The sequence below is a fragment of the Pyrgilauda ruficollis genome, unplaced genomic scaffold (assembly GCF_017590135.1).
Source record: "Pyrgilauda ruficollis isolate IOZ18807 unplaced genomic scaffold, ASM1759013v1 scaffold15, whole genome shotgun sequence".
In the NCBI taxonomy this organism is placed as follows: domain Eukaryota; kingdom Metazoa; phylum Chordata; class Aves; order Passeriformes; family Passeridae; genus Pyrgilauda; species Pyrgilauda ruficollis.
The window spans coordinates 14187896-14201683 of NW_024513654.1; the positions used below are offsets into that span (position 1 = coordinate 14187896).

A 13788-nucleotide genomic window follows, 5' to 3' on the forward strand; every position below is an offset into this window, starting at 1 on the left:
CCATTGAAATGGTTTTCCTTTTTCTTTGGAGTCATTAACAAGTTATTTTGTCACTTCACTGTTACATAAAATTCATATTCCATTCACATGGCATTAATTTAGGTAAATACCACTAGTTTTGCTCTTACTAGAGCTGTAGACTGAAAGAGAAATTGCTTTGGTTTTTAAAAAGCTTGCTGGCATTTTACATTGGTCACTAAAGAGCAGTGAAACAAAGTTTCAGGCTGTGAAACTTGAAGTCCTTTACTATTAACAATTTACTGGGAAATTAAACTTCAAGATACTCCTGCAAAACTCATTCTGGACACTGAAAATAGGTTTGACTGCCCCTTTCTGAAACCTAAAAAAGATATTTCATTTGAATTTATTAACATTTAACAATTGTCTTGCAGATTCAGGATAGGTAGAATTCCTGACATGCAGGGTTTTTTAGAGTTTTGAAGCAAGTCTCACAAATAAGGTTTGTGTACTCTGCTGAAATACAGCAAACGTGTGCACAGTCTGCACATTTCAGACCTGTTGCATGACTGCATTACACTATGGATTGATACTCTTTCATCCAGAAATGGATTAAAGAGCTGACAGATTTCTTAAAATAACCATTATGAATGTGAATCATACTGACAAAAGCAAAGAAATCCCATTCAGTAAAGACATCTTGCCTCAGCCAAACATTCTCATTAATGTGTATGGTTATATATGATTTATATACAAAGTTGTTTTTTTTAAACAGCTGGGATAGAAGCCTAAAACTTCATTTTTTCTCATTAACAAAAAGATGACCAAAGTTACGTACCAGTGGTGTTGATGCCATGCATGTACCAGAGAAGTTGCTCTTAAATAGCTCTGTGCTCTAAGATGGGGTCATGTATTGCCCCTTTAGAAGGGACACTGATATGCCAGAGATGCACTCACAAGCAGAGACAAAACTCAGTGTTTGCAATTCTCCTGCACAGGATGATGTTGTTTTTCACAGCAATTATTTTCCTAATATATAAAGGACAGAGGCTAAAATGAAAGAGCTGTAGTATACTGGAATACAGCAGCTTCTGTTGGTTAGTTAAATTAATCCTGATGCCACCTCTTTTTTATTTTTTTCACATTTTGACATTTTAAAAAAAATTGATGTAGATATTTACTAATATATTGGAAGAAGCTATGCGAGATACAGTATCTTTAGTGTTTAAAATCTTTGGGAAAATTAATGTTAGAAATGCATATATGCTGTAAAACATTAACTCTGCACCTTTTGTTTTTTAGGAGCTACAAGAACTTCTGAAAGAATTTGTGACAATGTGCAGTCTTAAGTGCTGCAGTCTCAGAGCCCTTTTTCTATTGCTGCTCTATAGGTAAGAAGTATTTGCTAAAAATATTATTTCTTCAATATATTATTATATCAGTTGGTTTATAATCAACTTACTTATAATTAGAGACATATCTGATGAGGTAACAAAGGAATATCTTCTCGGCATTTGAATTTTACCTCTTACAAAAATTAAAGAATCTGGGTATTAAAAGAAACACAGGACTGAGCTTCATGAATCTCAGTTGCCTTCATTAACAGATTTTTTTAATTGGAAAGATTGATGAGGAAGGAAAAGAATGGAATTTATGAAGCATTTGAACCCTCCAATAAAGGATTGCTGGGTACAAAGTGAGTGTTGTATCAGATGCTTAACAAATTCAGATGGGCACATGGTCCTTGCCTGGAGCATAGTGCCTTGCCCTAGGGCACAAGCACACAGTCCACGTAGATTTACTACAGGTTTGAGATAGTAAAATCATTGTGTGCTAAAAGGAGAGTATCTTAAAAAGAATTACCCATTTTTAACGCTGTTTTCTTATTCTCTGTTATGAAATCATGAAGTCTTTAGGAAATCTGAGTTGCATTATGCTGGAAAGTGAAAATGATCCCCTCTGGCTACACATAGCCCTTCTAACAGTACAGATGCCATGACAAAAATATAGAAATGGAGCACTTAAAATATATTCCTTGGAGAAAAATGGGCAAAAATATTATTTAAGTAATTCCAATAAGACAATGTAAGCATGGACAGGTTAAACATTCTCATCACTACTTTCACTGGAAGTATTTAAAGTCTGTGAGCCAATTCTTTGTCTAGAATTGCCTAATGTACTTCATCTCACAGTAGATTCCTCAGGGTAAGATTCTGTCTGAGCTTTAACTCAGGTGGGTGTGCAAACACTCGTTTAGAGAAAGCTTTCTCTTAGTAGTGGCAACAGGTGGAGCAGTCCCCTGAAAATAAGTTTAAAGCATCGGCCTCCCCCACCTTCTCCAGTCCTACAGAGAGGTCCAAAACATGCACTTGCTCTAATTCCACCTTCTTTCCTCATCAGCCGTGACTTGCCACGCTGTAATGAGTGGATGACTCATGGCTTAGCCATAATAAAACACTGCTAAAAGACCAACAATTTCAGAAGCACCTAAATTACAAGGAGGCAAAATTCCCCCAGGAGCTCTGCCTGTGGTACACATTTCATTAATGTCAGACAGACTTTGTGAATCCTCTTACAGCTTCATCTGGCTGTGAGTGTCCAGAGGCACAGGCAGTTCATTCCTGAGTGTCACCCGTGGGGTAAAGTGCACACACAGCTCCTGGGGGAGTGCCTGGGTACACCTGCACAGCGTCGAGCTGTTGTACCCAAATCCAGACACAGGCTGAGAAGCAGATCTTGCCCTCGGTTATCTCACAAGCAAGATGATGCTTGGGTACAAAAATGCATTTTTCCAGTGCACAAATCAGGAGGGTTTTGTGAAAGTGCTGTTTAAAACAAAAAATATCCCGGTTGGCACTGAAACAGAGAAATATTTCTAAACAAAACCCAAGTGCTGAGGTGCACCCAAAGCAAAGGCCATGATTTTTCTGCCAAGTGGTCCCTTAGATATTCCACTTGGAAAAGCTCTGCCTAACATGTGAAGAGAGTTTCTTTTACTGAATAATTTACAGTCAGTAATGGTATGGGGTTGTTTTTTTTCCTTTCTATCTCTTCCTGCCTGAATGACACTTCTTTACTTCACTTAACATTAAATTACATTACAATCACAACATGGCCCCCTTTTTAGTGTTAAAATCTATATCTGGGTAGTTGCTTAAATGATTTATTACCCAGAATTTTTTTAAAGTAGTTATGAAATAAATTGAGACAAATTTATCATTATCGGGAATCAGCTTAAATAAATGCATGCTATTTGGTCTGAAGAAGGGTTCCCATTTGTTTCAGATAGGGTCTTTTTAACATAAAGAATGCTAGCCTAGGTTTAGGGAATCAGAAACATAATTCTGTGAAATATTCTTTTTTTTTTTTTTGCCTGAGCTCAAGAACATTTGTGGTATTTCACTGTTTGTTCTTGTGCCTGGCAACATGATGCTAATTTCAACCTCACCATTTAACAAAAAAAAAAAAAAAAAGGGGACAGTACTGTCCTTTTCAAAGCAGAGAATTAATCAGTGACGTAGACTTTGCTACAGTTTATCTGCAAAGATCATATAAACCCCCATATCATTGAGCAAAGGTATGAAACCAGAAATAACTTTATTTGCATCTGTAAGCCCTTCGTCTGTCAGTGAATTGCCTGAAAAAAAGCTTTTTTTATTCTTGTTTTCCTGGGGGGAGTGTTTCAAAAGCCTGTTCAAACTGTATCTGGCATTTTGTTTATCTTCTTGCAGTTCTAAGGTGTTTCTGTCCCTTTCATGCTTCCATGATACACATTTTCTGACAAAAAATAGCCAGAAAAAATATTCCCATACATGTGTCTAGACTGTACTTATGCCTAAATAAATGATATATACTGCTGTTTAGGGCAAATGTTCCTTTTTTCCCTTCCAGTTACCCCATTCTGTTAAGACACTCACTTGAAGGTACCTTAAATAACAAACAGTTGTTGCACCTTTCAAATGTAGCCAAACCCATAAAAATCGGAATTTTTGAGTGTAAGAACGACTTAGGAAAAGAAATAATTATAATTCAGCTTTTATAAAAGCAACCAGAGGGCATTGAACCTGATGAGTTAAAGCATTTATTATGCATTGACAGCCCGGAACAGATAGATATTCTCAGCTGAAAAATAATTATATACTCAGGTTTTTTTCTGTAAAAGACTGTTCATGCCTCCGTTGCTGGAACACCTGTTGCAAGGTAATTCCATACTTAAATGCATGCCAAGGTATTTTCACATTAAGAAATTTCGCATTAAGAAAATGGAGGAACTTAAACAACTTCCCTTCACCGTGAAACATAAATATAACAACACAAATATTGGTTAAAAGAGAAGCTTAGATGCATTGATGAGAAGATGCAGAAGTGGAGCGAGTCTCAGGTTTTTCCTTTGTGAATGTGGCTGAGCTGGGCACAGAGCGTGTGAATCAAAGAGCACTGTGAAGGTAGCAGGGAATCATCCCTTAGAACACGGAAACCCCAAGCTGCTTAGGGCACAGAGCCTCTGTAGGTTCCTTGTCTTTGAGCACTGGCAGTCTGCCTCTGAGTGTCCCCCGGGTCAGCAGGCTGGTGACAGCACACACTCACGCTTAGGAGGCCTCAGGTTCCTTTCCCTTGTTGGCTTGCTGTGCTAGCACTTCTCCAAGGTTTAGTGGCCAAACAGGGGACTGTGCCTCATTAATTCACAGCCTCAATTACAGCACAACAGCTTTCCCAGGCTTACTTAACCATAAATCTCAAAAGACCAGTGATACGAGGCTACATGTCATGTGTTAATGAGGAAAATTATGAATTACCACAGGTCATTTAAGTGAAGGACTTCCATAAACATTTTAAAGACATATTTTGGAAAACAGAGTTAATGATAATGAAGCAGACCACTCTGCAATTGCATATTGATTGGCAGAATAATGATATACCCTAGCAATAGAAAAAACAAGTTTTCCTTTAACATTTCACAACGTGTAAAACTTATTCAAGAACAATCCAGTAAAGCTGTGAAGTTAAGCTCATGCAGCTCACTGAACACTTAGCTAAATTGTGAATTACAAAAGGAGAGATATCTATTCCAAGTACAGTATTTAAGGAATTAATTACATTCAGATGCATTTCCAATTTTAACACTTCTATGCAACATAAAACTGGCCTTCTTATTTATAGCCACATCTCAACATTACTGTGTTTCTTTAGGAAAAAACTTACAGGAGAAACTTCCCTTATTTCAATGCTGGTGTTACTCAAGGGTATACTTAAGTAACGACATAATTCTTTGGCAATACAGAAATAAAACCAGGGAAAAATAAAGGAAAAAATTTGATCATTCAAATAGCTAAGATATTTGTCTTATAAGGCAGCTAATGAAAAACAGCTACTTCTGTGGCAATAGGGTCTGGTGAATAAAAAATTATACAGCAATAGCAGCTTTTCAAGCCAGTGGATACCACATTTAAAAGCACAGTGTGATTTGGCCATGTGCATTCAGTGAGATCATCTTAGCATTTAAGCTTTTCCAGGTTAAGATACTGGATTATTCCTGGTGTCTCAGTGTCCTGACAAAACAACGCAATCTTTCTCAGAAACAGCAAAATTAAAATGAAAACATCAAACTTTGGAAAGCTCCAAGAGACCCAGAAATATAATGCAGAAGAAAAAGCAGGGTTTTCAGGAGCACCTCCAGAAAGAACTGAGACTAAGAAATTCAGTGAGGATTTAGCACTATGAGGGAAGACCACAAAACACTGGCAGCCCCTTACCTAATGGTTTAAGCTCAGATTCTTCTCCCTACAAGCAAACCACTACAGCTCTTGCACCTCCTGTAGGACAGCTGATCATTTTTAGGGGCCAGTAAATCCCAGAGCAAGGATTAAAATCTATAGACCCTTCTCCTGGTGTTTATATAGGTGTCTGTTCTCCATCAGCAGAGACAATGCCTCTGCCAGCTGGGTTCACTAAAGCAATTAATTATTTGCTTCTCACCTTCATAATTCATGCCCCCCCTTTCTCAAATCATTGGGAGCAAGTCGTTGCTACCATCTGTGCTGTAATTTCTGAAGAGCACACCCTGCTCAGGGTCTCGGGGCGCTCACCTTCGGGGTGAGGCAGAAAGGGTTTGTAATTATTTATATATCACTTCTATGGATTGTATTTGTAGCTGTTTCTGAACTGAGGAAGTACTTGAATTCTCATCATGCTTCACTGGTTTTGGTCAACAGGATTATTTCTGTAGCCTGTTTAAAAATTGTGTTGTGAAAGCAGGATTTTAAGAGTGTTTTTATGCACTAGTCTCTGAGGTTGGTTTCTGTCTCTGAGACCTAAATATACTTTATTTCATTATGTAAAAAGAAGCTTTATTTTAAATGATGAAATAAACAACCAGCATCCCTTCCACATTCCTAGCTTATAACCATAATGCCCTGTTTACAGATAAAGTATTAAAGAAGATTGTTTCTCAGATGGAATGTTAAGAAATAGTAGACTTCAAAGTATAAAAAGAAATAGACTTAGACTTTAAGGTATAAAAAGAAATAATAAACTTTAAGGTATAAAAGAGCTTTTTTTCTAATAAGAGACAAATACAGATTATGAAATATGATATTTTTTGGAATTATTTTTTATTATGTCCTTTTAAAACATCCTCATTTTCAATTCCTTTTAGGTCAATGGAAATTCCTGAAGCTGAAGGAAAAAGTGAAATTCTACCTCCAACAATACAAAAAATAATAAAAGGGTACAACAAGTATCTACGTCCATTTTTTGATAGTAAGTAGAAATGCTCTTTCAATAAGACTGAGTCATAACATAATGTGGTGTCTAAAATTCAGCAGTGAGAGCAAATGGGTTTTTCTGTACTTTTTTCCTCTGATATCTGACAGCCACTGATCTGATTACATATGTTCTGTGATATAATAAGATAGAGTTTAATAGCTTTTGTGGCCCAAGGTGAAATTTGTATATTCCAAGTATTTGCAAGCTAAACTTCCAGACTGTTAGAAAACTTGACTGTTATTGTATGTCTGTCTTCATGAAATAAGCTGTAACATCTTACCTATTTAAAAGTGTAATTTCCTCTAATTTCCTAAATAATAACTATAAAAAGCTTTGATTAAAGGTTTGAAAGCTTTATATATGAAGATGTTCATAACAGCACAGGCAGATCTTGTTACTATGCAAAGTACTATGTGCCTCAGCTATAAGATTGCAAGAGAATTATTTAATAAATGATTCTTGCCTCAGGTCTTAAAGCTCACTGAACAGATTTACTGAAAATTGTGGGGGGGAAATGAATTGAAAAGAGAAAATGAATCAAAAATGTCAGTTCCCTGCGTCAGAAACCAATGGTCACCAGATTGGAAGAGCCACATAGTCTGCTGCATCAAGGCTGATTTTACTGCCCTGCAGTGCAGTCAGACACCTGAAATCTCAGTGAGAAACCTCCTTGTCTGAGTCAGGCTATTGGATATATAGAAGTACTGAGGAGTTATGAAGTGGCATGAAGAGCTTGTCTTGGAGAAAGTGCAGAATACTGAAGAAGAAAATATTCTGAATGTTGAAAAGAAGCTCAGCACCTTGTGTCTGTCAAGAAATAAACTTGTAGTGTGAATGCTAGGCAATAGTTCTTAAACTAGATGTTTGCAAATGTTAGAGATATGAGTGCAAATGAAATATTTTATATCCCTTTATATGCTATTTTAGTGAGTTTCTAAGACCATAGTGTTACCTCTTGCCATCCAAATACCTGGTTCAGTATGGATGCTCCACATCACGGGCTGTTTCTGAATCCATTTATAATAATTTTAAGATATACCTGTATTTTAGGTTGAAGAAAAAGGAAAAAACTATTTCATCAGTTTGTTTTTATCATAATTATCTTAGCTGATGATAAAACTGCTATAAAATATTTAATGCTCTAAGGAGACTGACAGCAAAATAAAAGTAACTTTAATAAATAAACTAACTCTTCCTCATTGGAGATGATGCATAATGTAAAATAACTGTGTTCAGTGGCAATTAATATATTTTATTCATTACCTTGTGTTAGTACTAGAGATATGTTGGCACTGCCATGATGAGTGTGCTTGGTTAGACAACAGAGTCTCATTTCAAAATCCTGTAATAGCAATTAAGACGTACTGTAAAGCATATTTGAGTTACAAATCTCCCTTTTCTCCATCTTTTTTCCTCAGCTGTTGTATTGCAGCAAGGCTATAGTTATTTCTTTGTCTGGGTGTTTTGTTCAGAGGGATGCTGAGGGCTCTCTGGGTGCCTAGAAATCCCAGAGGAGCTGAGGCACAGATTGAGTCTGTCGCACACAGAGCCAGTCTCACACCTCCAGACAGCGCCAGCATCGCTGCATATGCTCACTGCAGCTCAGGCATGCACACCCTGCCTCAGAAACCTTTGATGGAGCTTTATTAGCCCTAGTGCTGAAGGAATGAGATGACACTCTGAAAAAAAAAAAACATTTTATTGATGCCACTTCTAAATGCTGGGTTGGTGGCTTTGTGAGAAATTATTTTCTTTGTGGGAATAATTTGAGTTAGGATGACTCAGGCAATGCTTCTCCTGATTTTTGAACCTGTAGCTTTTTGAGAGATCATTGGGGATCACTTTCCCTCTTACAGAGGAAGGTGTGCTTGGGCTGGGGAGTGGTGTCAGCCTCGTCCTGACCCCTCTCTGTTACTGGCAGGGTGGGCTACACTTTGTGTGAAGGTCAGGCTGAGGAGAATCTGTTGTTCCTCTTGGAAGCAGAGCTAGCAAACTACCCAAATCCTCAGCTTAACAAACCTGTGGAATTTATTTATCTCTGTGGCCTCAGCTATGCTAGCTTTGTTCCATGTAATATTTTCCTGGTTTATATGGTGGTTTTTTGCCTGCAGCTGGTGTACCTTGTGTCTGTTCTTGGTAACTGGCTTTACTCAAGTGGCACTGAGCTCCTTAATACTTAACAAAAGGAGTTTTAGTCCTGAAAAGAAAATTAGGTATAAACAAATGTTCATAAAATGACCGTTCATTTCTCCTACAACCAGAAAAAACAGAAATATTTACTAATTAAGTAAAATTTATGGCATCTCATAATTTTTTTAGTTTAATAAGCCCCCCATTTGCTTATTAATTTGTGTTTGGTCTTTGTGCTGGGACTGGCAGATGACTGGAAATGTCCCAACCACATACCCCAACTCAGGCAGTGTCATTAACAAGGGGAATATGAACATCTTTTTCGTGGATGAAAGTCCAATGACTGCATAAGAACATAAAAACTGTTTTCTCCTCTCCTTGCATGGACTGAATCTCCTGCTTTTCTGGATTTTAATTCTGGATTTATCTCCCCTTACTTGGTCATTTCCTCCTGCACACTCACCCCATCCAGACCCTGGCTGCACAAACGTTGCCATTTTTGTGTAACACAGCCTGTCCTTCCCATCTCTAAGCATCTAAATTGGGTGCCCAAAGTTGGATTAATTGAAGCCAGCCTTAGTGTTTCAGAGGCCTATGGACAAGTAAAACTGGCTGAGTGTTCCATGTCTGTCCGTGGTGGGTGGCACGTACCGGTTGCCGCATTGTGAGGGAACTTCAGACACTGCTAGCACAGAGGAATCTCAGCTGGACTGGTTACTGAGCCCTGCCCTCATCTGAATTTTGCTATTAAGAATGTTCTCTTTCCTTATCTATAGCACTTCAGTGTCCCCCTTTGAGCTGGTTCATCAAGCAAGTCTTCATAAATTAAGCAGATAGGTGCAATAAAGAATTAAAAAAAACCCAAAGCCCTGATCTGGAATGATTTTAGCCATTCCTTGGACTGGAATATAAAATGCTCCTATACTAATGTTAGTAGATATTACTCCTCAATATAATAATATCTATCCTACCCTTACAGATATATATGGAACACTTCTATAGAAAAGCTGGTATAAGGGATTTAAAAATCAACAGTTACTTCCCTTGAATGTGCTACATTACCCTGACACTTTATCTCAGCAATACCAGTTGATTTCCACCTCAGGTTTTCTGCTGGAACCATGTAGATCAATTTTATAACTTTATGTGCTGTGCTAAACTCTCTGAATTAATGAGCAATTCCTGCAGACTTCAGTGAGCCTTGGATTAGGTTCATAGGGTTGTCAAGGGATGCATAAAATCTTGTAAATAATTTTATACAAATAGATTTTGTTCTGTGATTGAATGTGATAATTTAAGTGTTCTAATTAAAAAGAGAGATACTAGGAAAAGGTCACAGCTAAGTATATTTGAATATGGAAGCTGCTTTCAAGTGGTACAGAAAAGTGTCATGCTTAAATCAGATATTCTAAATAATATTTAAAATATTATTTTCCTTCACTTCATAATGAGCAACACATTTTATAGACATAAGTTTTAAATTAAAGCAAATAAAATTTTGGTTCAACCTTCTGTCTAAGACCTGTCATCATGGTTTTTTTCCCCTCAAATGTTATTTATATTAAGTTCTATACATTTAATTAGATGAAAGCATTTTAGTCTTCAGAATTGTACAAAAGAGACATCAGAATGTTAGCTGTGTCTAACACCCTTTGGTTTAGTGAGGCAAACTTGCAGGGTACAAAAGAAAGAAATACCAAATAAACATAATCTAAAGACTATTTTAAGTCCCAGCTAGCCAATATCTAATTCTTTAGAGAAAAGCAAAAAGCCCAGAATGTGTAAACTTCAGTATACACATGGCAATGGAGATTTTCCTTCTTTTCCCAGAAGACACACTAAGAGCATCTGATTGCCACCAAACCCAGGTTCCTGCATGCAGGACAGTTTGGGTTTTGGTTTTTGGCAGGGTTCTCCCCTGCCTCTCCAACCCCTCCAAAGGGCTAGCTCCAGAGACTCTAAATTATAAATGGTTTATATATATTTATATAAACTGTTTATATAAATTATGTTCAGATAGTAAAAAGATCAAATGATTTGAAGTTTCCTGTTGTCTCCAGCATCCATAAACTGGGATCTTTGCTTTGCCAAACAATGTGCACAACTAACTACTGCATGCATTTTCTGACATTGGACAAGTCACCTTTCTGACTTCTCTTTGAGGAGCTGAGTAAACCATGCTCCTTGATTTTTATGTTACAAGATTTATATTAAGCTTCCAGATCTTTTTGTCTTTTGGAATATTCCTCTTTCTCTCAACCAAACAGTGTCTGCTGTTTGCACATTTTATTTAAACATGGAAAGCGAATCTTGTCACAGTCATAACAGTCTTGCCAATACAGAATAGATTGCAAGATAACTTAATTCTGTGCATTACTCCCCATTGTAATAATGATGCTGCCAAAGCATAAGATGGAAAGAGCATGTTAAAATTATTGTCTGTGACAGACTCTAAATCCTTCTCAAAGGCACTGCTTGCCAAGATGGTTTCCTATCCTGTGTGTGCTTATTTGTCCCCACATTAATTGCTTGCATTTGGCTGTATGGAAACATGGGGGTTTTGGCAAATGATTTAACAAGCTGTTGTTAACATGCTCCTCACCAATTTTTGTCTTGTCCACAAACTGTACCAGCAAAGCAACATCAATGTCTAAAAATTATTGATGTTAAACAAATAGCATTGAAACTGATTTGTGCTAGAAATGGGTCTGTCTTCTGATGCCTTCAAATCAAGAATTACAGTTGAGATCTGTCAGAAGGCCTGTCTTAACCTGCCCACTTTCTTCATGTAACTATTTGTCAAGAAAGATGTCTTGTGGTGGGAGGTTAAATGCACTGAAAAAAACCCTAAGTTTTATGTAAGAATTCTGTAATGCTCCAAAGCAAGGCTGGCAATCAGAGGGACAAAATGAGTTTTTTAGGAAGCTATAATGAATGATTCTAGTGATAATTTTTCCTTCTAATTTTCTGTTTACTTGCAGTATTTTATCCAGTATTGCTGAAAAGATAAGGCATTCTTCCAAAAAGCGTTTTGAGGCCTTTTTGAATGTCAGAATTGTTTTGGGTTTTCTCAAACTAAATGAAGAAGGGCTCATGCTAATGGCTCAGCACTGGAAGTTATTGATCATGCTGATCCATTGCAGTAGTAGGTACATACATGACACAGTGCTGGTTTATTTTGCTGCTACAGACTGGGATCATTGCAGTGAGTGATCCAAACTTAATTTTTAGGTATGCTATCTGCCACTCTTCTGGCTGCTTTCCCATTTGGGATTACTAACTATGAATATCTATAAAGGGCATAGAGGAAGAGTTTACATAAATTACAGTAAAATTGAAACGTGTGTTGCTTGGGCTGCACAGCCAGTGCTGTAACAGGGCACTCCCTTTGGCGATGCTCTGCCATGCTTTGAAGATTCCCTTCGATAACGCGGGACAGAGTGACTTCAGTTTTCTTCTGAAGATCGGTAGATTTCTTCTGATGCTGTCATTATGCATAGAACTTCTGCCAAACATATGGAAATGTAGGAACTGACTGCCTCATCTGGTTTGCTGCCCAGTTTTTGACACTGTCAACAGGAGACCTTCCAGAGGAAGTTCAGAGGAAACCCTGGTGAATAATTATGAGCAGACTCATTCTGTTATTAGTACTTTACAATTTATGGTGCCTTACTAAGTAAACATTTATCCTCACATGCAAAAAAGAAATCAGCTTTTAACTATTATTGTTGTTCTGATTTAATTAACTGCTGAAGCAGAGCTGTTCTCAGCATCTTGTATTGTGTTGATAGAGATCCTTTCCATAATTTGTTTTCCTGCACAACTCCTCCCACACAGAATATTGCTGTACCCGGGGTGATGAAGTTTTCTGCTGAGTTTTTGTGGGTGCTGGGCTGGGCAGGCTGGCTGCACGTGGGCAGTGAGAGCTGTTGGCTGGAGCAAGTGGAGCAGGATGGTTTTGTCCTGACTGTGCTGCCACTCCTTGGCCCTTGAGCCCAAGGCAGGTCTGTGTTCAGTCAGTCTGAGCTTGAGGGACATCTCAACCCGAGCTGGATGTCTTGTGCTGCTTGGGAGTCACCCAGCACTGCAGTGCTCTTGTGTTGCTCAGTAATATTTTGAAAAATACTTCATCAGGAAAGAAAAAAAGGATCTACAAAGTTTTGTTTGTCTGATTCCTGAGAAATTACCCCCTGCTTAATTTCAGTAATCTTTCTGGAAAGTCAGCTTTCCCCCTCATATGCGTAACAACCTAGCACTGATGATACCAAAATGCTGCTAATGGACATTTTCCCTGATCTGTATCACCTTGCTGGACAAGGATCAGGTATTGTTCCTACTAATAAATCATGATATAATAGAAAGAGTCTGATTATTCCCAGCCATGATTCCTGCATAGTCATCTGAGCACTGCACTGTCCTCTCCTTGGGGTGGTCCATCATCAAGCATGAGCTTTGCTGGATGGGGTTCTCCCCAAATCATCATGTGATAGTTGGCAATAATATGCTCTGTTACACTCATACATGGGAATCTCTAGGAAGACATTAAAAACCCCAGAATATGGATTATAAATCACATTATTTTAAAATTCAATGGTTTTTGAGGGTCTGACATATCTTTTGAGGCTGGCAATATTGTACCTGCACTTATGATATAGTACAATGGTAAGTATAAGTATTAATTGTTGTACCCCCGGTAGCTGGGATGAGTTTCTTAGGGGTTGAGCTTTTAATCCTGGAGAGAGAAAAAATAAATTTATTCATGGAGTATCAAAACATGAAAAGAGTGGGAAGAAACAGAAGAACAAGCTGTCAATGATCTGAGAGTTTTTCAGTCAATTTTTTTTCAAAGTTAACCTCCAAAGTCTTCTTTCAATGTATGAACAATAGTTTCTAAACCCAATGTATAATTTAATAGTATATGATAAACATGCATAT

The 13788-nt window shown here is 37.6% G+C and overlaps 1 protein-coding gene across 1 annotated transcript in view; it reads left to right on the forward strand.

Moving 5' to 3' along the window:
• Positions 1 to 1266: 1266 nt before the first annotated feature.
• LOC121350114 (gamma-aminobutyric acid receptor subunit pi-like) overlaps positions 1267 to 13788 on the forward strand; it is a 36933-nt gene continuing 24411 nt past the window's right edge. Inside the window, exons 1-2 of the mRNA XM_041461150.1 lie at positions 1267 to 1349; positions 6614 to 6717. Coding sequence (XP_041317084.1) covers positions 1294 to 1349; positions 6614 to 6717 — 160 coding nt within the window. The 5' untranslated portion in view covers positions 1267 to 1293. The remainder of the gene's footprint in view (positions 1350 to 6613; positions 6718 to 13788) is intronic.